General features: G+C 38.9%; 1 protein-coding gene and 1 non-coding gene across 2 annotated transcripts in view; both read right to left on the minus strand.

The window, feature by feature from the left end:
- Arhgef33 (Rho guanine nucleotide exchange factor 33) overlaps positions 1-26108 on the minus strand; it is a 50753-nt gene extending 24645 nt beyond the window's left edge. The window contains exons 1-8 of the mRNA XM_042675415.1: positions 26084-26108; positions 24467-24516; positions 15343-15507; positions 14903-15024; positions 12682-12824; positions 8700-8759; positions 7249-7473; positions 1248-1377 (exon numbers count right to left, since the gene is read on the minus strand). Coding sequence (XP_042531349.1) covers positions 1248-1377; positions 7249-7473; positions 8700-8759; positions 12682-12824; positions 14903-15024; positions 15343-15507; positions 24467-24516; positions 26084-26108 — 920 coding nt within the window. The remainder of the gene's footprint in view (positions 1-1247; positions 1378-7248; positions 7474-8699; positions 8760-12681; positions 12825-14902; positions 15025-15342; positions 15508-24466; positions 24517-26083) is intronic.
- On the minus strand, positions 13918-14057 carry LOC122104603. Its single transcript, XR_006146958.1, has one exon. It is a non-coding gene; the product is annotated as a small nucleolar RNA SNORA29 (small nucleolar RNA).
- Positions 26109-27678: the final 1570 nt, after the last annotated feature.

Here is a 27678-nt window from a genome sequence, read left to right on the forward strand (position 1 = left end):
AAATAGTTCTTTAAAATATTCAAGACATTCACAAGTCTGTCAGGAAATGTACCCTCACCTCAGGCATTAAGAGTAGGGGGAGCATGTGTTTCGGTGACAGAGTCTATGGCTGCTACAAAATCAAGTAAGTTTAGGGGAATAGTAAGGAGCAGAAAAATATAATTAGAGGCTTCGCAAAGTAGAATCATAATCTATGAACCATCCGAGTATATTATCTAAAGGAATATTTATAGTAATACTGCTACATAATCCACACTTGCCATTCTTTCTCTCTTTTTTTTGGTTTGCCCATCTTGGTGCTTGAACTCTGGGCCTGGGCACTATTCCCTGAGCTCCTTTTGCTCAAGGTTAGCATACTACCACATGAGCCACAGTACCACTTCTGGCTTTTTCTGTGATTAATTGGAGATAAGAGTCTCACAGACTTTCCCACCTGGGCTGGTTTTGAACTAGGATCCTCAGATCTCAGCCTCCTGAGGAGCTAGCATTACAGGCATAAGCAACTAGTGCTTAGCTTCCCTAAGCTTTTTTGCTTAAGGTTAGTGATCTATCACTTGAGCCACAGCTCCACTTCTAGCTTTTGGCTGTTTAATTGGAAAAAAGTCTCATAGACTTTCCTGTCTGACTTTCTTTGAACCACAATCCTCAGATCTCAGCGTCTTGAGTAGCTAGAATTTCAGGTGTACACCACCAAGCCTTTTATCCTTCATGCTTTCTCCAAATATAGAGGGAAGCAACTATGAGCAGGTACAGAGGGAAGAGTATGGTGACACTAGTTAGAATGCTTGTATAATGTACTATCTACCCAGTAGAAGCTCTCTGCCTTTCTATGTCTCTCTGCCTTTCTCTCTCTGTGTCTCTCTTACACATACACCCACATACACATGGGGTCAGAGTAGTACTGTGTTATTATGTAATGGCCATTTAGTGCACTCAGTTTTTCAGATATCTGCTTTGTCTATTCCCTTGTACCTTTGTGAGACTTGTCCTGTGGCCCATGGGGCTGTGCAGAAGACTCACAGGGGCCCTCTAGTCCCTGAAGACCCAGAAGACTACACTGATTTTCTTACTTGCTGAGAATCTCACTTTGAGACATGATGGGTTACTTGTCATCACTGTCTATTTTCTTTTCAAAGACTATTTCTGCAACCTTTTATAAGCCACAGAATCCCCCAAATGGAAACAGTGAACAACTTACCTTATGTCCGAATCACCCTGAAAAGCAAAGGCAATAAATGCATGGATACCTTCTCTCTTTGGAATTCCTCTTTCCATCGGACCCCTGGAATGTTGCCTTAATCTTCAGGATCAGAGAGATGTTAATGACATATTTTCTTTCAGATTCAAGCAGTTCTAGAGCCACAGTTTGTCTTTTAGCTTTAAGAATAAACCAGAAAGGGAATTTTTGTTAACTTCTTCCCCAAATCTTGTGGAAAAAAAATAGAAAGCAATCAAAAGATATTGAGAGTAGTAAAAAGACAACAAGTAGTAAAAAGAAAACAAATGGAAGCAGGTCCAAAGACACAAAATGTTATTGTCGCTGCTTACTGAGCAGGGCATCCACTACCATCTAAAGGTCTGGAGAAACAAATACCATGCAAATAAGGGTAATGCTAGAAACAAGTAAAATGGTGAAAAGTCTATATAAGGTACTGGGGCTGGGAAGGAGGCTCAGTGGTAGAATGCTTGCCTTGCATGCATGAGGTCCTTGGTTTTATTCCTCAGCACCAGATAATCAGAAAAAAGCTGGAAGTGGAGCTGTGACTCAAGTGGTAGAGTACTAGCCTTGAGTTGAAGAGCTGAAGGACAGCACCCAGGCCCAGGGTTCAAGTCCCACGACCAATAAAAAAAATTTTTTTAAGTCTATATAAGGTGCAATGGAATGTTCTCCCAGCCAGATGTTTCCCTCATTTCTATCAAAGAATATAAGAAAGAGAAACTACAGAAGGAAGGGATAGGATGTGCAGTAAAGACTTCAGGCCCAGTAGAAGTCAAGGTTGTAATGATAGCCTGGAAACAAGGGAATTCAAAGAAGCTTTGTTTTCTGAACAGCTCGATGCTCAGGGCCCTCTTTCCCTTCCAGCAGGTTCCAGCATGTGGGCAGCCAAGATGAAGCACTCCATGAAGGAGGCTGGAAGGCTTTCCACTTGTTGACTGAACTGCCCAAAGAAAAAGACCCTCAGACAGGAACATAAAGCAGGACCCACCAAAAAAGTCAGTTTGCTCCTTGACTAGCTTATCTTTCTAGATACTGCATAAAATAAATGAAAACTTTTTTTAATACTAGAATTAATATTCCCAGAGAGATGAGGAAAGTAATCATTATTTAACAATTGCAGGATGCTATTTAAAAAAGAAAGGAAGTGGGATTTTGTTGTTTTGTGTATGTGGGCCTGGGCACTATCCTTTAGCTTTTTTGCTTAAAGCTGGCACTCTATCACTTGAACCACAGCTCTACTTTCTGACTTGTAGGTGATTAATTGTAGAGAAATCTCATGGATTTTTCTGTCCAGGCTAGCTTTGAACCACAATCCTCAGATCTCAGCCTCCTGAGTAACTAAGATTACAGGCATCAGCCATGGTCACCAGGCAAAAAGAATGATTTTTTTTAAAGAAGAAATTTTGAAGCATAGATATAAATTAAAAGAGATAGGAATGAGAAAAGTAGAGAGAAAGTGTAGGAAGAAAAAGTAGAGAGGAAAAAAGTAGGAAAAAGAGAAGTACAGATAGAAGAGACAGAAACAGAGAAAGAAAAACATAGGGAGACAAGATAGACACTCAGGATATGCCTTAGGATTTGCCTGCCTACCAAATGTGAAGTCCTGGATTTAAACCCCACTACCATAAACAATAAGACTTAAAAATTAAAAAGAAAAAAGGCAGAAACAGTAGCTTCTATCAAGACAAATTATTGGTCAAGGATGTGTAAAACGACTAGATGATTTGTTCTGTTCTGCCAAAGTAAGGAGTAGATTAAGGTACTAAGGATACTCAAGATAAACAAAAACAGTATCAGTAACGAAACAGGATTCTAATATAAGAAAAATATGAAGGAAGCGTCCAGGAGGACGGGAAGTCCTAGAATGATGATGGCAGTGTGCTGAGACAGTGGAGTGGATGACAGGTCCCTGGGGCAAATGAGGTAAGAAAATACAAATGACAGAGCTTTTGTTACATTGTTCAGAAAAATTTCAAGATCTGTATGAATAGAAAACATAAGAACAGAAATACCGTGTTCTTTAAATGGAAGATAATACTGTCAAGATGACAATTCTCTGATAATTGGAATACAAAAATATAGAGTCTAGAATTAGACTCACCCATCCATGTAAGATCACTCTATTTTCCCCAATGCAAATGATCAGGAAAGGGAAAGTATTGACAGTAAACAATGCTGAGGCAACCAGAGAGTCACCTGGGAAAAAAATGAAATTGGACCCCTTCCTCACACCATACATCAAAACGTATTCAATGGAAAAGCTTAACTATAAAGATTTTATACAAAAATGTATGAAAATGTCTATGTAATCTTGAGAGTACACATAAGCTACTTTAAAAGTTTAAAATTGGCAAAAGGGACTTGTTTAAGATTTTAAACTTCTGTTCAACAAAAGACAAGCCACACACATACACTGGAATAAAGTACTGTCAATAATACATGTTTAAAAACAGCTTTCTAGAATATATTTGTTAATTTCGCCAAACAGTAAAAAGAAAACCTAGTTTTGGGGCTGAGAAGGTGGCTTGGTGGTAGAGCGCTTGCCTTGCAAGAAAACCTAGTTTAAAGATTGGGCAAAGGATTTTATAGGAGAAGATCTATCAATAACCAATATGCACATGAGTAAAAGATGTGCCAAATCCATACTATCCAGAAAGTGCACATTTAAACTACAATATGATAGCAGCACACACCCAGGAGAATGGTTAAAATTAAAATGCCTGTCCATGCCGAGTAACAAGAACTCTCATATATTGTTGGTGGGAGTATAAAATTATCAAAACACTTTGGAAAATTCCCTTAAATTTTCTCTTAAATGTAATCTTAAATTATAACCTAGAGATTTCATGACTAAGTATACATACAAGAGGCATACACTTAAAATACATATTAGTATTCAAAGACATGAGTATTCATAGCAGTTTTGTTCATAATATCCTCAAGCTGAAAATAATGTAAATATCAGAGGAGAATGAATGTTGCTTAAATGTGCTAAATAAAAAGAAATGAACTAGCAAACGAATTACATGCAACAATATGGAAGAATCTCAGAAATATACGTTCTGTTGAAAGAAAGTATCCAGACACAAAAGAATACATACAATATTTCATGCATATGAAATTCAAGAACTGCCAAGACTAATTTATGGCATTTGAAAACCCAATAATCGTTCTTTAGGTGGATATTGACCTGGGGAAGTGATAATGACCTAGAGGAGTGATACAGTAGATATTCCAGATGCTCCTTCCAGAAACACCAATAAGGGGCTGGGAATATGGCTTAGTGGTAGAGTGCTTGGCTAGCAAGCAGGGCTTCAATTCCTTAGTACCACATAAACAGAAAAAGCCAGAAGCGGTGCTGTGGCTCAAGTGGTAGAGTACTAGCCTTGAACAAAAGAAATTCAGAAACAGTGGCCAGGCCTTGAGTTAAAGCCCCAGCACTGACAAAAAAAAACCTACAAAAACCAAAAATCCAATAAGCTTAAGTGTATACTTTGAATTCTGTGAATATTAGGTAAATTAAACTTTCAGTAAGACTCTCAGTAAAATACTGTTTAAAAAATAGTGGCATTGGACTGGGAAGGTGGCTCAGTGGCAGAGTGCTTGTCTCGCATGCATGAGGCCCTGGGTTCAATTCCTTAGCACCACATAAGCAGGAAAAGCCAGAAGTGGCGCTATAGCTCAAGGGGTAGAACACTAGCCTTGAGCTGAAAAGCTGAGGGACAGCGCCCAGGCCCAGAGTTCAGGCCCTACAACTGACAAAAAAAAATAAAAAAGTAGTAGCATCAAAAAAACTTAGTGACATCATTTTTTCCCCTAAAATGTGGAAGAAACTGTCAAAAGACTGAAATGGCTGCTTTTTATGTGTTGTTTTTTCGGGGGGGAGGGAGGGTGGGGTTGGTTGGTCATGGGACTTGAACTCAGGGCTTGGGTATTGACCTTGAACTTTTTCTGCTCAAAGCTAGTGCTCTACCATTCTGAGCCACAGCACCACTTCCCATCTTCTCAGGGTTAATTGGCAATAAGGGTCTCACAGACTTTCCTGTCCAGGCTGTCTTCAAACCACAGTCCTCAGATCTCAACTTCCGGAGTAGCTAGGATTACAGGTGTGAGCCACCAGCGCCCAGCTTGCCATTATTTTTCATAATAAACCTTTTAATACAACTTAATTGTTCAAGTATTTGATGATAAAGTTAAAAGTAAAAAAAAATATCTCTAAGGGAAAAAGAAGAAAGAATAGAGGCTAGAAACGGTTGCACTGTCTGCTACTTTTATAGAAGACAATTAATAAAAGATTAGTATATGAAGATTCCACATCAATGATTCAGTAGTTCAAAAGTTTAAATTTCTTTTCTACCAATAATGTATTTCTCCTTCTTATTTCTTCTTCATCTACAATCTTATGTTTCTTTCAGTACTGGAGTTTGAACTCAGGACTTTATGTTTATGAGCATAAATTGCTGTACCACTGGAGCCACTCAACCAGTATATTTTTTTAAGTTTTTTAAAAAAATTATTAGCCGGACATTGTGGCTTATGCCTGTAATCCTAGCTACTCAGGAGGCTGAGATCTGAGGATCACAGTTCCAAGCCAGCCTGGCCAGGAAAGTCCAAGAGACTTATCTCCAATTAACCACCAGAAAACTGGAAGTGGCGCTGTGTAAAAGTGATGTACAGAGGTGTTAATTATAGTTACATAGGGAACAAGCACATTTCTTTTTGAACAGTGTCTCTTCTTCCCTCATTTTCTCACAGTTTCTCCCCTCCCTACACTCTTCCCTCAAAAGTTGTATAGTTCCTTTTCAACATAGTGTTTAGTGAGTATCACTGCTACATTTGTTTACCCTTTGTTCTACCATTTCTGGGCTTTCCCTTACCCTCAAAACAGATAAAGTTATATACAAGACAAAAAACACAGACATCAAAAACAGTGACAAAAGAGAAAAAATGAACAAACAGACAAAAGAACACAAAAAATAAAATAACCTCTTGTTTCCATTTCTTGGAATTCATTTGGATAAACATCATTTTATAAGATCATATGCACATGGCTATTGAGCCGTTATGATCCTCCTTTGGTCTCACTTCCAGCAGTATCTTTTGGCATGAGTTATTTTCAGGACAGAGTCTTCCTTTATGCCCAGAGAAGCCTGGACTGGGATCCTCCTGTCTTCCTTTGTCATTGGTATGGCAGGCACAGATCACCATACCCAGTCATTGGTTGAGATAGAACCTTAGAAGCTTTTATGCCCAGACTAGCTTCAAATTAAGATCCCTACTATCTGCCTTCCAAGTAGCTAGAATTATAGGCTTGAGTTACCATGCCCAGCTACAATCCTATGCTTTTTTTCCCCACTTCTGGGGTTTGGATTCAGGGTCTTATATTTGCCAGGCTGTATTCTTACCATTTAACCTGTCTTCTAAGCCTGGTTTTGCAGGCTATTTTGGAGGCATGCACCCACCACCACATGCAGCTTCCCTCTGAGGAGAAGGAATCTCATGAACTTCTCCCTGTAGGCTGGTCTTAAACTATGATCCTCCCAACCTTTCAGGTAGCTAGGGTTACAGGCCTAAGATGCTGGCTTGAATACTCTTTTTCTTCACTGTATAAATCCTTAATGTTCATAACCTACACTTTTTCCAAAGTAGACAGTTTTATACAGAATGACACAAAAGGAAACTTAAATGACCAATAGTTTATATGTATGCTTGATTCCAGTCTTAATGAAAAGGAGAACAAAAATGAAATCTCTCAAGAAAGCTTCAGCACCACACTTCTTTTTTTTCCCAAAGCACTATATTACTAAAGGTCATGACCACCCAGAAGATGACACTTCCACCAAACCATGTGGCTGCTACTGAGTCCTTCACCCCTTTGGCTTTTAGTTACTTCATCTTTAAAAGCAACCAGAGATTGAGTGATCTCATATGGCCTCTGAATCTGTCTTACCAAGATTCTAGCCCTTAGGTTCCAAGCTCTAGTCTGTGTTCTGCCAAATTTCAGGCTGGATCCCTTCTTGGGAACTTACCAGCTAAAGAAGTTTCACATAAAACATTTTCCAGGGAGCTGTGTCTACCCTGGCCCACTTCTTTGAGTTTGTCGGGGTGGTCTTTTGTGACATACTCCTCGCCCCACTCTTTGCCATCCTTAGGCTGCCTCCACACACCAGATGACAGATGGCTCTTGGACTGGATATCAGCTGAGAGGCAAGACTTCATGTTGTCATCTGCTTCTGGAGTTGCTGGGTTCACTGCTGAAAAAAAATATGCTATCAATTTCTTCCTTTTTTTGAAAAATACATTGTGTTTGTTAGTAACTCTAATCATGCCCCATGCTTAGGTACTTCATGTATTAAATATACCAATTAAAAGTTAAATATATTCAACATGGATTAAAAGTTTCCTCAACTGCAAAGGGTTACCGCTCTGTTTCTGGTCAATGCATCTTCCACTATGGTGCATAGATCTACGGCACAGGAGTTAAAATAAATTTATAAGTGATTGAGAGCATGATGTTTGAATTCCTCCTATCTGCTTTCTTTCAGGTGAGCACACTAGGTGATGGCAGTGCCAATGGGAGAAGAACAGAGAGGGAGAGAAAAGGTAGCAGTGACAACATGCGTTTCCCCTTCACCCTGACAATGGTAAGCTAGAAAGAGGAAAGAGGAAGACAGAGAGACAGGGAAGATGAAATAGTGGATAAAATGTTGGTGATTTGTCATTAAATAAATAACTTTTGAATGATACTACCTAGGGTCTCATCCATACTTAAGTTATAGACTATTTACCCATGGGGCTTCAGTAATTGTTAGTTCACTAAGTAATTGAAATGAGCAGAAAGAAACAAGAATATTAGTTTGATTTTATACTTTTCCATCCCTTCTCTCAGCTTGGGTTAAATCCAAGGCATCAACTGATTTCCTTTAGTACACATCCTGGAATTTTAGTGGCAGTAATGCTTTATCTGACCTGGTGGTATAGTTTGTATGTGAAGATTCCTCCAAAAGGCACATGTATTGAAGGCTTGGTCCCCAGGCAGTGTTGAGAGTGAGAGTTTTAGGAAGTAATTCAATCATGAGGGTCTGCCACCAGCAATGGAGTGACCCAGTGATGCATTTGAAATTTGAATAGATTGGGGGAGGTGGTCACTTAGGGTATACCCTAGAAAGATAAACTTGCCCCCAGCCCCCTCCTTTGCTTCCCGGCCACCCATAGTGAGCAGCTGCCTCTGCCACATGCTTCCACCATGCTATTCTGCTCCACTGAGGCCTACAGCAATAGAACACACCAGCCATGAACTGAAACCTCTGACACCATGAGCTAAAATAAATCTTTCCCACCTTGAGTTATTTTTTGGTAGTGTCACAGCTATGACAAATTGACCTTCACATCTGAATTCTTTCATGGCTGGTGTGGAACGGAGGAAAGTAGAAGAAGGAGGAAGTGTGGAATTGCTAGAACTAACAGAAGAGCCACTTACCAGGACCCATCATTCCCTTCACGTTGCTGTCTCCTACATGGACAGATCTGGACTCTTGGGCTGCAGGGAAAGGAAAGATTTCATTCAACATTTAGTCCACAAAACACAACTATGCACCTCTATGAGCCAGGCTCTAAGGACAGGCTTGCGGATTTTATCATTTCATTGGAGAGACAGCAAGAAAAATACAGTAACTACAGTGTAGTATAACAGCTATTTTCTCAGCTGTGCAAATGTACAATTGGTACTTACTTCAAGTGATTACTGTAAGAATTAAACAGTCTGATATATGTAAACTGCTTAAAGTAGTACCTAGAATACTCTAAAAGCTAAATGACTGTTAAACTATGATAGTGGTAGAAGCCATGATGACAGTAGTAAGAGCAGAATGATGTGATTAAACTGTAAGTCAGACTTACTCTGTTTAGTCTTCCAATTATTTCCCATTTCAGTGTAAAAGCCTAAGTCCTTACAATGATCAGATAACCCTAGAATATTTGCTCCCCATCTCTGCTTGCAACTTTATTAATTAAAAAAAAATCCATCTCCTGTTGTCTTCCTTGTTCATGCTACTCAAGCCCTATTGATGACTTCCTGCTATTCTTTGGACATGGCTGTCATGTTCCCACTAGGAATGTACCAGAGACTCAAGGCTTCTCTTGCTAAAAGCACTGATTCTTCCTTCTGACCTGCAGATTGATATCTCCTGGGTAACTGTCTTCATATTGCATCTGTCTTCTTTGCTACTGTAAAGTTTGGGTAAGATGCCTGCTCAACTCTAGATGAAGATATACCAATCATCTACAGAATGTCTATCTGAAACTGGTACTACAAGACTGGTAAGTCCGGGCTGGGAAGGTGGCTCAGTGTTAGAGTGCTTGCCTTGCATGCCTGAGGCCCTGGGTTCGATTCCCCAGCACCACATAAGCAAAAAGAAAAAAAGCCAGAAGTGGCTCTGTGACTCAAGTGGTAGAGTGCTAGCCTTGAGCTGAAGAGCTGAGGTACAGCACCCAGGCCCAGAGTTCAGGCCCCACGACCGGACCCAAAAAAAAAAAAAAAAAAAAAAAAGACTGGTAAGTCCAAAGTTTACTTAACCCCTCTTGTATCTGCTCAAGACTACAGACACTAACATAAGAGTAATTAAGGTGTTTTCCAGATTTCCAGGGATATCAAAAGATTATCATCTACTAACTTTTAGAATGATCCACACACCACCAGGGTAACTACTAGAGTTTCCAGTCATTTCCCTGAACCTGAAGGAAGACCCAATCATGCCCCCAATTGACTCTATTTGGTTCCACTGGCCCATTCTTTCTGTGAGTCATTTCTCCTTCCCAGGAACAGTGAACCTTGTAAGGATCTTCCTTGGTGAAAATGAGGCCCTGCAAAACCAGATGTGAGATAAAGATGCTTGAGTTTACATACCCCGACTCCAGCTTTTGTTCTTCTCCTATATAATCCTAGAGCTATTATTCCTATCCAGACAGCAAGAGTTAGGATGCTAGTCCTAACTGTGGCTAGGGCCACACCCAAACAAATTATTCCCCACTTTGCCACCACTTTTCTGTCTGATTAGACTTTTGGATAATGAATGGTGAAATCTGGCCTATTGGGACCTTTAGAGTCAAAGCCTAGGACAGTGATAACACTCTGTGGCAATAGCTGTTCCCTCTCTTCTCTTCCACATCCATAAACTAACTTCCTCACTTTCTTCACATCTTTATCTGGTGCCCTGTCTACAATATATTTCTCCTTTGTTGTCTTCTAATCACTATGGAACATCCTACATATTCTACTTACCTTGTTCATTGTCTGCTTCCTTCACTACAAAGGCTCCACAACTTTTTTACACAGAGTAAGTTTACTTGAAAGTAAAAAGAGCAGGGCACTGGTGGCTCATGCCTGTAGTCCTAGTTACTCAGGAGGCTAAGATTTGAGTATCACCGTTCAAAGCCAGCCAGGGCTAGAAAGTCTGTGAGATTCTTATCTCCAATTAACCACCAGGAAACTGGAAGTGACACTGTGGCTGAAAGCAGTAGATCTCTACCCTTAAGCAAAAGCACTCAGGGACAGTGCCTAGTCCCTTAGTTCAATCTCCAAGACTGATGAGAGAGAGAGAGAAACAGAGAGACAGAGACAGAGACAGACAGACAGAGAGAGAGAGAGGGTGCAAGAGAGAGAGAGTGTTCAGGGACAGTGCCTAGACACTGAGTTCAAGCCCTATGACCAGTGACAACAACAACAAAAAAGACGTGAAAGGCAAGTTGTGAAAGAAAAAAGTGGCAAGATTCTCCATCTGAAAAGGGCCCCCAAATTGTTTCTATTTTGTTTATTACTACATAGCACCCCCAAAACAATGCTTGAGAAGTATGGCCCACAGACTGGCAGAATTATTACATAGGAGATTATTGAAGCGATGAAGCACTCCCCCCCACCTCAAGATCTTCTGCATCTGAGTCTTATGTTAACAATGTTTTATCAATCTGTTCTAGAGAACTTGGAGGAATAGGAGTTCACCCAGAAAAGTGAAAGGAGGTAGCAGAGGACAAGTAAAGGGAATAGCCATTGTGAAGGGCCAGAGGCCAAAGAATCCATAGAGCAATGCAAGAGCTAAAAGAATAACAGGCCAGGTACTGGTGGCTCACGCCTAGAATCCTAACTACTTAGGAGGCTGAGCTCTGAGGACCACAGTTCAAAGCCAGCTATGGCAAGAAAGTTTGTAAGACTCTTTTTCTTCAATTAGGCACCAAAAAAGCTGGAGATGGAGCTGTGGTTCAAGTGGTAGAGCACTAGTCTTGAGCAAAGAAAGCTCAGGGAGGCACCCAAGCCCCGAGTTGAAGCCCCAGGACCAGTTACCTCCCCCACATACCTCAAAAAAAAAAAAAAAAGAAAAGAATAACAGGTGGCTGGCTATAGAGTTAGAAACAGATACAAAAGGTAAGTCTGAGGATGAAAGTAGAGGTTAATTCATGTGTGGCTCTGTAAATGGTGTTAAGGAGCTTGGAGAGCTGTTTTCAGTGGATTCAACAAATCCTGAAATAATTCCTCTGCCTGAGTGCTGTTACCCATCGTTTAAAGATCTACAACTTTGTTTTGCAAATATAATTTTCTATATTTTAGCTTGTGCATATGCTCTGATTTCTTAGACCATATGTTAATTTGACTTCTACTTTCTGAGCCCATTTTCTACTCTTTCCCAACAAAGAGTCATCCTCTCACATATTTCTTTTTTTTTTTTTTTGTCAGTTGTGGGGCTTGAACTCTGGGCCTGGGTGCTGTCCCTCAGCTCTTCAGCTCAAGGCCAGTACTCTATCACTTGAGCCATAGCACCACTTCCGGTTTTCTGGTGGTTAATTGAAGAGTCTCACAGACTTTCCTGCCCGGGCTGGCTTTGAACTGCAATCCTCAGATTTCATCCTCCTGAGTAGCTAGGATGACAGGCATGAGCCACCAGTGCCTGGTCTCTCACATATTTCTTTCCATGTCATAGAGCAAAGAAAACAGCCACTAGTAGACCTACCTCGCTGATGGTTTTCCCAGGAGGTACCTACTCACATGGGAAAGAAAAATAAAACACCATGGAAATCTGTACTTAGAAGTACATCAGGTAAAAGCCATTTGATTCAGAATTTTACATTCAGTTATTCACAACATACTTAATGTCTATAAATATAGAGGTCTGGGATAACAGATGTGTACCACCAGGTAAAAAGCCATTTGAAAATAAATTATTTTAGTCCAATTAAAATTTAAAGAATGCAAATTGGTATTTCCCCAGAAAGGAAAATCCTTAAAATTGGACAGATTCCTAGGATCTATCTCTTGGGTGATCTAGACTCTTCTAAATTCTAATAACAAAGAAAAATTCTGGGTAGTGTACCATTTTCTTCTAATAAAGATGGAAGGCTTAAGCTCATTCTTACTAAGCCTTGGAAATGGGGGGACATTTGGGGGTATTGTCTAGTTGATTTGTGAACTATACCTTTTTCATAGGCCTGAGAAGGCAAAATATTGGTAAAGTCTTCACTTGGAAGAACAGGTTCAGGAATATTGATGGAACGGAAAGGACTTCCTTGTGTTTGTGCAGGCCCAGCCTGAGTACCATGTTCTTCTTTCTGAGTTTTCCTAGGAAAGGGAAACAATGATAAGGCCAGTTTAGTTCTTAATAATGATAGATTAGGATGGAATTCAGTTAAGAACAAAGACAATGTCTGAATTATTAGGTTGAACCTATATAAATTGCTACTTTTGTAATTTAAAAATAGGGCATAGTAACTAGGCATGGTTGGCTCACACCTGTAATCCTAGTACTTGCAAGGCTGAGAATAAAGGATGGCAGTTTGAGGCCAACCTGGATAGAAAAGTCTGTACAACCCCATCTTAAAAATAACCAGCAAAGCCTCACATCTATAATCACAGTAATGCAGGAGGTGAGATCTGAGGATCACAGTTTGAAGCCATTCGGGCAAGAATGTGAGACTTTTATCTCCAATAAATTACTCACAAAAAGCTGGAAGTAGTAGAGTGCTTGTCTTGAGCCAAAGAAGCTCAGGGACAGTACCCAGGCCCAGAGTTCAAGCCCAGGACAAGCAAAATAAATAAATAAATAAGTAAATAACCAGCAAACTTCTAGAATAATCTTCTCTGGGAAAATATCTTATGATAATTCCCTACCTGCCTCGTGCTTCTTCACTCTGAATAAAATTCATTTAATACATGCACACACACACACACACACACACACACACACACACAAAGCAAAAAACAGGGCTGGAGATGTGGCTTAAGTGATAGAGAGCCAGGCTATCAAGCTCATATTCCATACTAGCAATTCCTACAGTTCAACTTAATTGGTTACCTAAACTGAAGAAAAACTTCAATATCTACAAAATCATTCTAATTACATTTTCTTCCTTCTTATTTGTTCTTAGTGGCATCTCTGTCTATCATAAGTATCTTTAAAGTTTGCATTGGTAACTATTTGCTTGGAATAATTTATATTTACTTAACAAAACAACTCAGTTCCTGGGGAGTTGTAGATCTACAATTGAAAACCATAATCAATTCTACAAGGTCACACAAATATTATTCCTGTATTTTTATTTTAAACATGATAATGTTAAACATATACCAATAAAGATTATATATACATAAAGGGAAAATTTACTGATTCCACCTGGTTGACAATGTTTTTTTTTTTTTTTTCCTCTTCTCTTCTCTTCTTCTGCTCAGCCATTTCATATAGAAGGAGGACACTTCAGAACCCTTCCCTTTCAGATCATGGCAACTTTAATGTATTCTATAAGCATAGCCACTAAAGTCTATTTTTAGGAGAAAATGTGGTAGTCAAATGGGAAAGACAATGTTATTTTGTATCTGTGGTATTGGGGCTTGAACTTCAGGACATCATACCTGAGCACACCCCTAATCTTTCTAATCTGGTTATTTTTGAGATAGCATCTCATTTTTTTTTTTTTGCCAGGACATGACCCTGGGCAAGATCTGCCTATGTTAGACTTAACATTTTAGCTGAAATAACAGACTTAGGCCACCACACCCAGCTCTCAGCTTTTACCAAGATTATAGATGTGAGCCACCAGTTTGAGACATTATTTAACATAAATATTTTAATCATAGGATCAAAATAATAGCAGTATTAGAGAAGTTTTAGAATAACAACAACAACAACAATAATAATAATAAGTCACTGAGGGCTACACATCCTTAAAACCAAAATCATTCTTTTAAAAACATAGACACAGGGCTGGGAAGGTGGCTCAGTGGTAGAGTGCTTGCTTTGCATGCGTGAAGCCCTGGGTTCGATTCCTCAGCACCACATAAGCAAGAAGAAAAAAGCTGGAAGTGGCGCTGTGGCTCAAGTGGTAGAGCACTAGCCTTGAGCTTAAGAGCTGAGGGACAGCGCCCAGGCCCAGAGTTCAGGCCCCATGACCGGACCCCCCCAAAAAAAAAACTTAAAAAAAACATAGACACATAGATGTGTCATTTTTATTTCATATCATATTAAATGGATTTTTCATGCAGTATCTTCCACCCATTTTTTGTATTGGCCAACTTTTGTGGCTTTCTCCCTTCCAACACATGTTGAGCTGTGGAACTCAGTGGTCCGCAGTGGAGATGGTGTTCTCTCAGTGCCTCTGTATAAGCCACTGCTGATGATTTTGGACACTATTTAGTATACTTACTTGGCTTTAACTTTTCGAGATTCTCTTCGCTTCTCTTGTTGAAGTTGTTCAATTTTCTGTTGCATTTCTTCTTGTTTAGAAGTGATAGCCTGAATCATTGACATTGCATTGCTCAGCTCTTCCTAAAAAAGAAAAAGAAGAATTGCTATATTTTAAACTGGTACATAGAATAAAGGTATAGAACATAATATTGTGTAATCTATATATTTTTATTTAGTGCATAGTTTTAAAGGAAGAAATGAGAGATGAAAATTTTGCTTCCATTGTGGTATTTAACTTCAACATAGAGCTCCAAAAAAGAAACATAAATATTTTCCATGATAATTAATATTCCCAGAGAGAAAATTCTTATATTTGGTTGCTATGATGAAAGGAAAAATTTATACTCCTATTTTAAGAGTCAACATGCTCTGCAGCAGGAAAATCAAAGAGGCATCTACCTTGAAATAGTTTAGTGAGTTCTTCATCTCAGTAACTTTTTCTTCCATGGAGCATCGGCAGCTTTTAACCTTCTCTTCCAAAGCATATTCTCCATGTTGGATTCGTGAGAGCTCCTGCATTGCTTCTGTGAAACCAGTTTTCAGTTCTGAGGCCAGGGCCTGCAACTAAACAATGCATGAAAAAGTGAACTCAATTTACTTTAAGTTATTACAAATAGCTCCATTGGCCCTATTGTCTTTTCCTGGAGAAACAAGGCTCTTGTAAATCTCTAGATTTCATTTACTTAAGTTTGGAACCCCATAAGGGGACTTTCATACCAACATCTAATGACAAAGATGTTTTCTTTATGCAGCAAAATTAATATGTAGCAAAAAAAAAAATAGCATCCGTGAAGTTTACAAGTACACCTACAAGCTACATGCATTTAAAATCCTTTGACTTAGATGAAGTGTACTTGAAAGCAAAATATAACATCCAGGAACTCTGAATTCTGTAAAAGAAGCAAAGGTCATACTCTGCCTGGTTATTATAAGAGAGTAAGAAAACTCAGTTCTTTATTTCCTTAAGAAGTTAAAAAATAAGAAGCATAACAACTAAAGATTTATAAGAATTTCTCTCAAAGACAAAGAAGGCTTTTTTTTTTAAATTTTCTTAAATCTTTGGATATCATCATGGAAAAGAAGTAGTGTGTTTTTAATGATAGTAAATTTGATCCATAAAGAAGACTCAGAAATATCTATAATGGCATGAGCTGGCCATGTTAACATGAACCATTTTCAGCAGTCAAGCCTGGTCTCTAGGAGTATACACACCATCAAGTTCCACACGACAAGCAAGATGTCAATTTTAGAGTTGGACAGAGAACAAATCCTAGTTTTAACTATAAGGATGAAGACTTTAAGCAAATTGGTTAACTTTTTGGTAGCAGTTTCCTCATCCATACATAATTAAAATAACTCTTTTCAGGGTTTTCTTCAGAATTAAATGAGTAAATGTTGGTTTCGCATTGACCCCAAGAAATGATTGATACTTAGGGGTACCAAAATTTTTAATTCTTTTCCTCTTTAGGTGGCAAATCAAAAAGTTAAGCAGGGCTGGGTGCCAGTGGCTCACACCTGTAATTCTAGCTACTCAGGAAGCTGAGATCTGAGGACCATTGTTGAAAGCCAGCCTGGGCAGGAATGTCATGACACTCTTATCTCCAATTAACCACAAGAAAGCCAGAGGTGGCCCTGTGGCTCAAGTGGTAGAACACTAGCCTTGAGCTGAAGCGTCTAGCAACAGCACCCAGGGCCAGAGTTCAAGACCCACAATCGATAAAAAAAAAAAAGTTAAGCAGAATAAGGCACATCATAGCAAGAACAAAACACTAGAAAAACAAATGAATGAACAAAACAAAAATGGTTGCACAAACAGAAATAATGAGCACTTCTAAAGATCACTTTTATTTATGGAACAAAAGCATTTTCAACAAATAGGAAATGAAATAAATTATGATAATAATAACAGATAATAATATTACTTCCTTGACATTTATGACCTTATACTCTGCTAAGAAGGGACTCTTAACTCCATGTCTCCCTTCCAAACAGAGATGTTTAGGTTTATTCTATAATTAAAATACCTACCAAATAAAGATTGAAAACTGAAGCCTAGCTCTTAGGGAAGTTTATTCCTATATGTATTTCTACACATTTGCAGACTATTTTATTATTATTATTTGCAGATTTGCAGGTTATTGAAATGACTTCAAGTTTTAGTGGCACCTTCCATTATAAAATGACTTACTAGCCTATCCCATATTTTAAATACAGTGGTGTGTTTTCCTTGGTCTCACAGGGGGACTTGAAATAGGGAAAAGTAAGAGGCACCAATAAGAACATTCTCAGGAAAAAAAGCAGAACCTATGACACGTTTGGAGCTTGAAGACCAGGAAATATCTGTTTTACATTCCAAAATTTTTTAATTAGAATTAATCTTTGTGATGGATCTTGGCACATGTGCTTATTTAGACATCAGGATGGATTGAATCACCACATCAAATACTTTCTGACCTGGTCGTTTTCATTATGCAAATTCATCTTCTGTAAGCAAAATTAAATTGATGACTATACAACATCAACGTAAAAAGTATGTATATTTCAAAGCTGAAGGAGGGAAATCTTCATTGCGTTGCCCATACATTCATTCCAGTGCCCTGACATTTACTTAGTTTTCCTGTCTGGATACAGAATGAATTACTATCTGACAGAACAAAGTTTCATGATTATTGCTTCCAACAAGTGAACTTGTGGTTTTTGCCCAGAAGTCAAAAGACTACAGCAGAGTTCTAGAGAAAGAGACTTGCCCTCATCTGTAGAACCTCAGCTCGCAAAAACTTTAAAATGATCACAATTTTCCCTGATAGAGAATTTTAAAATTGTTGGCTCATTTCCTGCTCCATCATTTCTGCTGCCTAACAAACACCTCCACGACTGGTGATAGGACAAGAAGCAGCAGCTATTGTGAGCACGATCACTCACCTGAGATAACATAGATCCCTGTTAAGATGGTTCTTATTACAGAGCTGCTGCAGAATGCTACTAACCTGGCCTTGAGTAAAAAATGCTCGAAAGAAGTAGTCTGAACATTCTTTCTCTGTTCACCTGACAGCCCACAGCCCACCCCAAGGATTAGGAATGGGGGTCTACCTTGTTCTCCAGCGAGTTGAACACGTTCCTCATCTCGTTGATTTTTTCGTGAAGCTGCTCTAGAGAGATTATGACCCCTCCATTCTGCCGCTGGAGGCGGGCTCCCACTGGAGGCAGGTTCAGGGAAGACTTGAACTTCAAAGCCTAGGATTCCACAGAGCGCATCTTAGGCTCAAGGAAATAGGGGAGAGGAGGCCGAATTCTTCCTATTTCCTGCTCTTAATTTCTGCTTCTCAATTTTCTTGCCTTTCTTGGCTTCTTAACTCTTCTTAAGATGAATTTTAGCAGATGTCTTCTGATTTTTTTTCTCTCTCTGGCCCCAAACTAAATTGTTCATGAGTTTCAACTTGGCTTTTTTTTTTTTTTTTTTTTTTTAATGGTCTTGCCATTACTTTCTGCCACATTACCAGTCAGGCTACTAGATGCAGAGGCCTGGGCCTGGGCCTGGGCCTTGGGGACTCTGTCATGTCATTAATGCAAGGTTTGGGATACCTCCACAAGGCACAGGAAATTCCTTCAGCACTTGACACTAAAGCCCAGGTGTTTTGGAGTGGCATGCGATGACAAGCATGCCAGGTAACTGTTCTGCTTTCCCACGAAACCAGGGTCATTTCAGAGGAAACCTGGTTGTTGTTTGTTTGTTTGTTTGTTTCTGCCAACTTCCATCTTCCAATTTTAGGCTCTTTATTGATTCCCCAAAGATGGCATGATTTAAAGCACAAAGTGGGCAGCCATGTTGAAAGTGAATTTTCTGATCCTCTCCTCTACATTCCCTGCAGAAGTTCACCCTTAAGGTCATTCTTACAGGACATTTGTGAAGCTGATGTGAAACCTGGTAGCTGTAAAGTGTATCCTTTCCATCCCTGAATGCACCCAGGGAAATTAACTTTTTTTGTGGTAGAAGAAAACGTCAATGATCCCATAGTTTTTTAACTAGAGATCCTTTTGGCACAAAATGTATTTTCTTAAGTTACTTTCATTACAGAGAAAAAAGAAGAAAAATGAGAATTACCCCAAATCTGATTACTTCAATATAGCCATTAACATTCACATTTGCTTCTATTTTATTATATGCATGTAAATGCCTATATGTATGGTGTTTATGTGACAGAATATTTGGTTCTACCCCTCATATTTTTTGCCCTTAGATTCTTTTTTTTTCATCTATTCATTTTTGGTACTAGGGATCAAACCTAACATGTTGCACTTGGTAGACAAGCACTTTGCCACTGAGCTATATCCCAGACGCTTCGATTTTTTTTTTTTTTTTTGTTAGTCGTGGGGCCTGAACTCTGGTTCTGGGTGCTGTCCCTCAGCTCTTCAGTTCAAGGCTAGCACTCTACCACTTGAGCCACAGCATCACTTCTGGCTTTTTCTGCTTATGTGGTGCTGAGGAATCGAACCCAGGGCCTCATACATGCAAGGCAAGCACTCTACCACTGAGCCCAACCCCCCAAAGATTATTTTTATTTGTTTGTTCTTTGTCTTTTTTAAGACAAAGACTATATAATCCAGACTAACCTCAAATTCATGACTCTCTTCCTTCTGCTTCCCAAGTTTTGGGATTACAGGTATGTGCTGCCATGCCTGGCTTGCCCTAAACCCTCTTCCAACAGGCTTAAATTTTTTCTGTCTATTTTTAATGACTATACAATATTCTATTGTATATATTTCAGAATCTACCCACCCTTTCACTCTAGTTAAAAATGTATGCATGTAAAAGCTTTTAAAGATTATAAATGACATTTTCTTTTCTTTTCTTTTTTGTCAGTCGTGGGGCCTGAACTCTGGGCCTGGGCACTGTCCCTCAGCTCTTCAGCTCAAGGCTAGCACTCTACCACTTGAGCCATAGTGCCACTTCCAGTTTTTTTCTTTTTGCTTATGTGGTGCTGAGGAATCAAACCCAGGGCCTCAGGCATGCAAGACAAGCACTCTACCACTGAGCCACCTTCCCAGCCCTATAAATGACATTTTCATATAATCTTTTTTATGTAAACATTGCATATATTTCCTCAGGATAAGTTTTGAAATATGAAAATTCTTCAAGTTAAAAACATTAGGCATGGGCTGGGAAGGTGGCTCAGTGGTAGAGTAGCTTGCCTTGCATGCATGAGGCCCTGGGTTTGATTCCTCAACACCACATAAGCAGAAAAAGCCGGAAGTGGCGCTGTGGCTCAAGTGCTAGAGTGCTAACCATGAACTGAAGAGCTGAGGGACAGTGCCCAAGCCCAGAGTTCAGGCCCCACGACCAACCAAAAACAAAAACATTAGGCAGGGCCGGGTGCCAGTAGCTCACGCCTGTAATCCTAGCTACTCAGGAGGCTGGGATCTGAGGATTGTGGTTCAAAGCCAGCCCAAGCAAGAAAGTCTGTGAGCCTTTAATCTACAATTAACCACTAGAAAACTGGACATGATGCTGTGGCTCAAGTGGTAGAGTGCTCACCTTGAGCTGATGAGCTCAGGGACAGCATCCAGGCCCAGAGTTCAAGCCCCACAATAGACAAAAAAGAAAAAGAAAAAATAAACCATTAGGCAGTATTTGATCCAAAAAGAAATCTCCTATATTATAGAGAGTTAATAATATTCAATTAAATTTAAAAAATACAAAATATTTCACCACAGGACTTGACAAGTTATAGTAATATATTTAAGTAAGGTTAAATGAAAATATTTTGCCACAGGGCTCAAAAAGTTATAAGACTGTAGTTATATATTCTTGGAAACATTTTATATCATCTGAAAAATTTCCCAAATTAGTGGATTTAGAAAAAATGTTTTGGATATTAAAATATATGAAATTTAAATAATAGAAATGTAGGAAGCTGCAGTGTTTTACATCCCCAAGAAGCCAAAATTACAGTTGGAGCTCAAATTGTTGATGTAAGGGCTGGACTAGCAATGATTAACATTCATAGGCTGCCTTTATCACAGACCTTCCTTCTCCCTAATGGAATTACAGTTTTAAATCCATATACAAAATGCAGTGATCAAAAGTGAAATATGACCACCTGATTCTGGAAAAGTTATTTCATTCCACAACTATGAAAGAGGTATGTCCAGAAGACAAAGAGTGTGAGAAAAAGGAAGTAGACTTGGACTGAAAAAGGGAATATACTGAGCTTGCAAACCTAAGTGTAGTTGGTGCATCCATAATGAATTATTTGGCAATTCTATCTTGGGTAAGCTGAAAGGCAGCATTAATTATAAAGTGTGCTGTGCCTTTTTGATGTTGTTTTTTATGTTTTTATTTAGATATTTCATATACAGAAAAAATAAATACTTACTCTAAAATTTTTGCTTTGATTTTTCTTTTGAGACAGGGTCTCATTATGTAACCAGCCCAGGATGGACTTGAATTTATGATTTTCCTGCCTCCTGAGTCATGCCCAGCTTAGTTTGATTCTGATATTTAATCTTTTTTTTAGGTGGGTGCCAATCCTGGGACTTGAATTCAGGGCCTGGGTGCTGTCCCTGAGCATTGTTTGCCATAACTCCATCTCTGGCTTTTTGGTCATTAATTGGAGTTAAGGGTCTCATGGGCTTTCCTGCCCAAGCTGGCTTGGAACCATGATCCTCAAATCTCAGCCTCCTGAGTAGCTAGGATTACAGGCACAAGCCACCAATGCCCAGCTTTGATTTAATCTTTTTTTTTTTTCTTGGTGGGGCTGAACTCTGGGCTTGGGCGCTGTTCCTGAGCTCTTCAGCTCAAGGCAAGCGCACTACCACTTGAGCCACAGCACCACTTCCAGTTTTCTAGTGGTTTATTGGAGATAAGAGTCTCACGGGCTTTCTTGCCAGGGCTGGCTGATCCTCAGATCTCAGCCTCCTGAGTAGCTAGGATACAGGCATGAGCCACGGTGCCCAGCTCTCTGATTAATCTTTTTAACAAATGCTTTGGGATTTGTTTTGATTAAGGTATGACAGTTTTTCCAAAACTACTTGGAACAAAACTGGATGACTGCATCAGACCTCTTAGTTCATCTTGCATCTGTTTACTCATTCATTCAACTGATATTTATTGAATAGATATTGTATGCCAGGCATTGTCCTGTATGCTAGGAGTACAACACATGAGCAAAATAAACTAAATTCCTGCCCTTAGAGCTTACATTCTAGATGAAGAGACAGGCAATAGTAGAAAAAGCAAGTATATGTATAGGATAACACCAGGTAGGGGTGAGATCTGTCAAGAAAATAAAATCTGGAGATAAAGTATTGCTGAGATTTCACATTTTGCTTCAGATACTCTCCCTTCTGATATAGATAGTTAACTCTTCCCTCCTTTCTCTTCCTCTTCTTTGTTACTTCTCCTCTTTCTTCTTTTGGCTAAAAGTTGCTTGGAGTACACAGACTTAGGAAGTGTTCTTTTAAGAGAAGGGTTGGGTTTTCATAGCATCACAGAGGTCATATAGACCAGCTTCACTTTCACTGCTTCATGCATTCCACTGTGAACAGATGTACTTGGATTTGTGATACAATAAGATAATGAGGCCATCCCTTCTGCAGCTATATTTAGCCAACATCCAGGGAGTGACCTACATAAAATCTGTAATAGACTTGAAATCATACCTGAGTTTAAAGAAGTACTCACTCCCATTCATCCAAATGCTATACCCAGGTCAGACGTGAACAGAGGGGAGGTGGGCAGGGATAGCATTAGAGGCCTTGGACCACCATCGTATCAAATCAGCACCAACTGAAAACCCAAGCTGGTCCTGGCCAAGCTGCTCCCTCTGTCTGGAATTGCTTTCCTCATATCCACTTGTCAAATGATTGACTTGTCCTCATGTGCCAAGTTCATATCCTTCAGTCAATACTAATTGTTCCCTTTCTGTCTCTTATAGAGTTTTATCACTGTTTCTGATGTAATATTTTCAATAGCCTATCATATATTCATGTATGAGCTATTTATTAAATGTGTTTCCTAGGTTGTGGACATTTTAAAAGATCAATGAGAGTGTCTCATCTGTTTAATCTCTCGTTAGGCTAAGCATTGGAAAGCATAAAGTAACTATCAGATTGATTCTTTGCCTTCACATTGATGATCTAAGACTAGGAGCAATGTGGTTAGAATGTGTTACAGTGCTGTGCTCGCTTAGCTTAATAGGGCCTACAATAACAAACTGTTGAATATTTCTAGAAACTAGTTCTTATTCTTACTTTGTCACTTAAACTCAATGAATCTTAATAACATTTCCCCTAAACTACATACTCCACTTCCTTTATGGCACTGGAGTTTGAACTCAGGGCTGTGCTTCCTAGGCAGGTTTTCTACACTGGAGCCATGACTCCAGCCTATCTATCTGCTTCTTTAGATTCCTATCTTTGTGTTTGAGATACTGATCTTTTTCCTGGTTACCTGGGCTTATAACCTTAGTGCTAGTTAAGAAAGAATCTTTTCTTCCAATTACTGAAAGATCTGATGATTCTTTCTACTTTCTCATATCTTCCAGATATCATACTCTGAAGGCTAGATAGAAACTGTGTTTCCACAGACTAAGCTGTTTTTGCAAAATTGTGTTAGAATAAACTTCCATGACTTTTTTTGTGCCAGTCCTGGGGCTTGAACTAAGAGCCTGGGTACTATCCCTCAGCTTTTGTGGTCAAGGCTAGTGCTCTACCATTTGATCCATAGCTACACTTCTGGCTTTTTTGGTGGTTAATTAGAGGCTGGCTTCGAACCATAATTCTCAGATCTCAGCCTACTGAGCAGCTAGGATTATAGACATGAGCCACCAGCACCCAGCAACTTCCATGATTTTTAAGAGTAGGATTTACTTTAAATTTACAGTCAGAGAAGAGGATCCAAATAAATTCTATTTACAAAGCTATAGCAGGCTGGTAGAACTTTGTTGTAAAGGTTTTTTTTTTTTTTTTTTAAAAAATCTTCCTTGTAAATCAAATTATTCCTGTTATTTAAAATGAGCTTAGTATTTGGAAAATTTTCCACTCATTTTCCAATTATCTTTCTAAATAAGAAATTAAGATAAACAGATCTTGTTCTCTCATTTTATCAAAGGATATGCAATTTATTGCATTGTAGACAAGCCTCGGTGACAAGGGTGGGTTGAAGGGAACAGACAGGAAAAAAGCATGAAGTTAAGGTGGCTGTACTCTATTGTATACATTGGATCACTGTTCTCTAATAATCTGTTCTGTTAAAGGTACAATGTAGCTGGAGATAGGGCTCAATGGGAAGAGTGCCTGCCTTGTAAATATGAGGCTCAGCGTTCAAACCTCAGTACTGACCCGCCCTGAAAAAAATAGATCCAAGGTACAATGAGAGTGGTCCTCCGCCCTGCCTACCTCATAGTTAGGAGCACCAGTGTAGGTTTGTTTTTAGTGTTGAGTGCTGAAATAAAAATCTCTGTAGATAGAGGACAGTTGACACTATTATATACAGAAACATTAAAAACAATCCATTTGTCTTTACCTGGTAGATCTGTGTAGAAGGATTATTCACTGGCATATGCTCATTCTCTCCTGCAGGAAAAAAGAACTTGTTCAATCAACACAACTCATTATATCCCTACTTAACCCTCATTAGACACATGCAGGGAATAAGAGAAATTATAGTATCCTATGCCTGTGCCTGCCTGAGAAGAAATTTAATGACTAGAGCAAAATGTAAGGTCGTGTTGGTGGATTTTATATCACCATCCTAATGACCAAACTCTACCTACCTGCTGTAACTCTTGTAGTAGAAAACCACAGTGGGACAATTTCCCCACTGAATGATTGGACAGCCAGAAGTACATGCACAGAAAGTGTCTCCCTCATATTCTTGGAGCTGAAGGGTTAGGAAGGCCATTCTTTACCAGGGACCTGTCTAGTTGTCACTACCTAACCTCAGGAAGCCTGAATAAAATATCCACTGCTTCTCCTATCTTTCATCTTTGCTGAACTTCTGGACATTGCTCAAATCAGATAAGGAAATCTTGCAGGAGGACTGGCAGGAGGGTATTTTCAGTGGAAAAGTTCTGGGTAAAATACAGTATTGTCAACACTAGAGATTGGGATCACAAGGAAAACACAGAGATGTGGGCTGTAAAAACCATCTATACCCTGGGGAGACGAATAGCTTGACCTACAGTGCACCTTTCAGGACCACATTGGTTAGCCATGAAATGAAACAACCCATGTTAAAACAAAGGCTAGTGGCTCATCCATCACTGAATCGTGGTGCATTGTGTCATTTTTATATGAATTAACCAGTTTACAGATGGCACCTTTGGTTGTAAGCCCTTGATGATACGAGTGTATATACTGTTCCTTCAAATATATTAGTATTAAGAATACCTCACAGGGACCAGCCTCAGTGTTTGAAGTTCATAAACATAAACCTCAGCCTAGAACTTGTACTTGTAATGAGCTATCCCTGTAATTGCTCAAGTGTTTATGATTACTAAACTTCCGCATAAGCTTGAGTAAGGATTATTTATCCTATTTATACTGTTGTCTAGTTTATATAAAGGTAAGAATAAAGATGCAAAAACACAGACCAACATCTCAGACTGAGGATTGGTGCTTTATAGTTAGAGTCTGACTTCTCTACCGCTGCTTCCTCTGTTGTAAATTGGAGATGATCAGAGAACTTACTTCTCTAAAGTTGTGTCTATGTGGTAAACATAAAATATAAAGAGACAGTACATGCTTCTAGACTAGGCTAGAAGGTACTAGATGTCTTATTTGAATGTGTATCTTTGCCTTATTTAGCATATTGTTTTAAGGCAGTCCTAAAGTTATGTTAAGCCAAGTTATAGATAGATAGGTAGATAGATACATAGATAGATAGATAGATAAATAGACTTCCATTGATATATATAATACAAACATTACATATACATTCATATGATTATTATATGTATAACATATTAATATATATATTACATATACATTTAATGATTTTATATTTAACATTTATAATATATCTAACATTTAAAACATAAATATCATTGCCTATCATTATGTGATGATGGGAATGTTTTGTTAGACAAGACTAACACCTGTATTTCTTGAATCTAAGCTGTAAAACAGAGAAAAATCTGACCTTGCTTTGTTTTGGTTTTTTCCATGTTGCCTGTTGCTCCTCCTCCACTTACTCCTCAACATCGCATCATTATTGTCCTGGATCAGGCCACCTCTCCTTCCCCGTGCCTGTCAATGGAAATAAAGGATCAGGGACAGTACATAGAATTGGTGAGAAAGCTGGATGCGCTTTACCTGTTATCTTTAAAATGTTGAACACAGCTTAAGATTGATGCATTCTCAGAAGACTAGAAACAAACTGAGCAAATACTTAGATTAAAACCTAAAGGTAAATATCATTTTAGTATATAAGAGATTCATTACTCAAAATTATGGTGGTTTTTAATATACTACATTCTGTTTTACTTCTAATCAATAATTTGAGATTTTTGATTAGCAGGTTACAGTTTAGGTTCATTATCTTATGAACAGATCGAGTATGAAGACTAAGAGGCCTGTTTCTATTTCATTAAACTAAGTTTGAGGAGCTTATCCCCATTTTCAATGTCTGGTAAATTCTTTTGCTCCCAGGAAATTCTTATCAAATGTGAGCATTAGATACGAAGCTGAAAATTCAGAATGTAATCTTATTTGGGCCTCCTTTCATCCAGCCAGAATTTTAAGACATTTCCATGGTTGAGGAATTCTCCCACCTCACGAGCCTCCCACTCCAGAAGCTAAGTACCAGCATCTACTGGCCTTCTTTGCAACTAAGGCATGATGGACATGGAACATAAGACATGCCACATCAATGCACTCACCCCAAAGACTTCCTAGGAAATGTCCTAAGTTCAATTTTCTAGATATACTTTCTAACAAATATAAGAGTTGCTAAGATGGCAAAGGCAGTAAGGAAGGCATCTGGAAGAGACAGCTCCAAAGAATGAAATCCATTGCATGTGGAGATTTCTTCAGCAGAAGTTTCACTATATGTTTTGGGGCACTGCTGCTGACCACATAATCCTCTGCTTGGTTTTTCGGTCTTCTGTCAGTTCTACCCCATATCCTTTCAATATATTCTTTAGCTATTAAAATCAGAGTTATTTTCTTTTGCTCACAACAGAGACTATTGATCAAAACAACCAAAATATATTAACACTATTGATATTATCCAAGATTGAGAAATACAGGTTTAAACTTTGTTCCTCACTTCAGAAAAGATAAATCTGTGGTGATAAAATGTAGATTACAGCCAGGTATCAGTGGCTCATGCTTATAATCTTAGCTACTCAGGAGGCTGAGAACTAATGATCGCAGTTCAAAGCCAGCCCAGGCAGAAATATCCCTATGAGACTCTTTTCTCCAATTAAGCACTCGAAGATGGAAAGTGGTGCTGTGGCTCAAAGTGGTAGAGTGCTAGTCTTGAGCAGATGAGCTCAGGGGTAGCATCCAGGCCCTGAGTTCAAGCCCCATGACTGACAAAAAAAAAAAAAAAACTGCAATGTAGATCATAAATTGCCTAGGCCAAGGTAGAAGTGTGGCTGAGAAGAAAACAAGGAACTTTATAGAATTACAGAAATGTCTTATTATTTAATTCTGGTAGTAGTACATAGGTATAGAAATGTGTCCAAATTTATCAAACATGTATTATAATTGGGTATGGTGTTTTTGGCGGCA

This window comes from Dipodomys spectabilis, unplaced genomic scaffold (assembly GCF_019054845.1).
Source record: "Dipodomys spectabilis isolate Male_0828 unplaced genomic scaffold, ASM1905484v1 ptg000026l, whole genome shotgun sequence".
NCBI classification, from domain to species: Eukaryota; Metazoa; Chordata; class Mammalia; order Rodentia; family Heteromyidae; genus Dipodomys; species Dipodomys spectabilis.